Source organism: Aptenodytes forsteri, unplaced genomic scaffold, assembly GCF_000699145.1.
Source record: "Aptenodytes forsteri isolate BGI_AS27 unplaced genomic scaffold, ASM69914v1 Scaffold168, whole genome shotgun sequence".
In the NCBI taxonomy this organism is placed as follows: domain Eukaryota; kingdom Metazoa; phylum Chordata; class Aves; order Sphenisciformes; family Spheniscidae; genus Aptenodytes; species Aptenodytes forsteri.
The window spans coordinates 138184-140096 of record NW_008796047.1 but is presented as its reverse complement, the minus strand read 5'-3'; the positions used below and the strand labels follow the sequence as shown (position 1 = coordinate 140096).

General features: G+C 70.4%; 1 protein-coding gene across 1 annotated transcript; it reads left to right on the top strand.

Moving 5' to 3' along the window:
- The first annotated feature begins 345 nt into the window (after positions 1-345).
- PDLIM2 (PDZ and LIM domain 2) lies at positions 346-1862 on the top strand. Its single transcript, XM_019473899.1, has 5 exons — positions 346-438; positions 954-1105; positions 1482-1551; positions 1634-1725; positions 1823-1862. The coding sequence occupies exons 1-5, from the start codon at positions 346-348 to the stop codon at positions 1860-1862; spliced, it is 447 nt and encodes a 148-aa protein (XP_019329444.1).
- Positions 1863-1913: the final 51 nt, after the last annotated feature.

The window sequence follows — 1913 nt, the reverse complement described above, 5'->3', positions numbered from 1 at the left end:
GTGCCTGGGGGCCCCTCGTTCCTGGGGGGCTCGGCAGGGGAGGAAGCCGCCAGCCTTGGCCGGGGGCACCAGGGAGGCAAGAGGAAGCAGCGGTGGCTGCCGGCACCCTGCGACGGTGCGAGAACGCAGGTCCCCTCCCCGGAAGGAAGGCGCTGCCGGTCTCCATCGGCCCCGTGCCAGGGACCCTTGGGGGGACAGGGACAGGGACAGGGGAGGCCTCCGGCGGGTGGTCTGCCAGGCTGTGCCTCGTGGAGCGAGGAGAGGGCTCTCCTCTGCCTCGTCCCCTTGGCACCCCGGGGTTTCCTGACACCGCGGCTCCCTGCCTGCCCAGAGCCGCCCGCTGCCATGCTGGTGACAGTGACCCTGCCCGGCCCGGCCCCTTGGGGCTTCCGCATCACCGGGGGAAGGGACTTCGGGAAACCCATCACCGTCTCCAAGGTAGGAGCCCCCCATGTGCCCCCTTGCCCCAGGGAGGGCTGCTGGGGCGGACGCCGTGCCGGGCTGCTCCGGGGAGCGGATCCTGTTTGCTGTCCCTGCTCCGTGGGAACGGCACCACAGCGGGTGACGATGGCATGGGGGCTCGTGCCACCCCTGGGCTGGGCAGGGCTGCACTGAGTTTCCGGCTGTTGTTGCCGCTCCGCCGCGGCCTTGGTCCCCCCGCGCCGGTGCACACCCCGGCAGAGGGGCTGGCACTGTTTTGGCAGGGCTGTGGGGACCCCAGTGGGTGGGAGCATCCCAGCGGGGTGGGATTCGGAGACCGGCATGGAGCTGGCTGCACCCAACGATTCGCCAGGACCTCGGTGATGCACGAGGCCCGCATGTGGGGATGCCGCAATTAAAGGCTGCTTCCCACCGGCATGCGCGGGGCCGAGGGACGGCTGGCTGGGGGCTCGCTGCCCGCAGCGCCTCCGAGATAACACCAGGGCTGTCCCCATGCCCTCTTCTCCGCGGAGGTGATGGAGCACGGGAAGGCGGCCGCGGGCGACCTCCGGCCAGGGGACGTCATCGTCGCCATCAACGGGGAGAGCGCGGCTGAGATGCTCAACGTGGAGGCACAGAATAAGATCAAGCAGAGCCCCGGGCGGCTCCAGCTGCAGGTGCAGAGGTGGGTGCTGTGATGGGGGCAGGGGTGGCAGCCCCCGATGCCTGGGTCCCCAGCCCCAGGGAAACAGCATCCCCGTGCGGGCTGGGGTCTCCAACCACGTGTGCGCTGGTTGTTTTTCCCCTCCGGCGACTCTTGGGGCTGTGCCATCCGCGCGGGAGCCTGTCCCGGCTCTGTAATTAAAGAGTCAGGCGGTAACGAGGCTGGGCAGCCCTGGCAGCCATTACCTGGCCAACCGGTCCCAGTTGGGGGCCTGGGGCTGCTGCCTCTCTCCACCTCCCCGGGGGGCTGCAGGGGGACGGTCATGCCATGCCGTGCCACGGGCGCACAGGGGCTGCATGCCCCTGGGGCAGATGCATGACTCTCCCTTGGTCCCCAGGTCCCTGATGCCACCTTCCAGCCATGCCAATGGGGACACCTCACCGGAGAGGCTGGCCACACGCTTCCAGGTGAGCCCCAGGCAGCCCCCGCACACCCTGGCCCCCCACCCAGGGCTGATTTCAGCTGCTGGCATTTCTCTCCCCTCCCCAGGACGCGCTGCGGGTGCAGGAAGAGAGCCAGGGCACCCTGAGAGCCTCCTACTCCAGCCCAGCATCCCTCAGCCCCGCACCCGGCAGCGGCAGGTAAGGCTGGACCCGGCTGCCTGTGGGACTGGCGGGGGTGGGCAGGGGTCCCGGCAGGGCCAGGGACTCTCCTGATGGCTCCGTCCTCTCCCCGCAGCCCGCAGCCCCTGGAGGAGGAGGGCCAGGGACTCTCCTGATGGCTCCGTCCTCAGCCCGCAGCCCGCAGCCCCTGGAGGAGCCTGTTCCGA

Bases quoted from the DNA above. Each gene is read 5' to 3' on its own strand.
- PDLIM2 (XM_019473899.1), top strand. From the start codon at position 346: ATGCTGGTGACAGTGACCCTGCCCGGCCCGGCCCCTTGGGGCTTCCGC. The intron at 1,552-1,633 runs GTGAGCCCCAGG...TCCCCTCCCCAG, and splicing joins GGCTGGCCACACGCTTCCAG to GACGCGCTGCGGGTGCAGGA. The intron at 1,726-1,822 runs GTAAGGCTGGAC...CTCTCCCCGCAG, and splicing joins CCCGCACCCGGCAGCGGCAG to CCCGCAGCCCCTGGAGGAGG.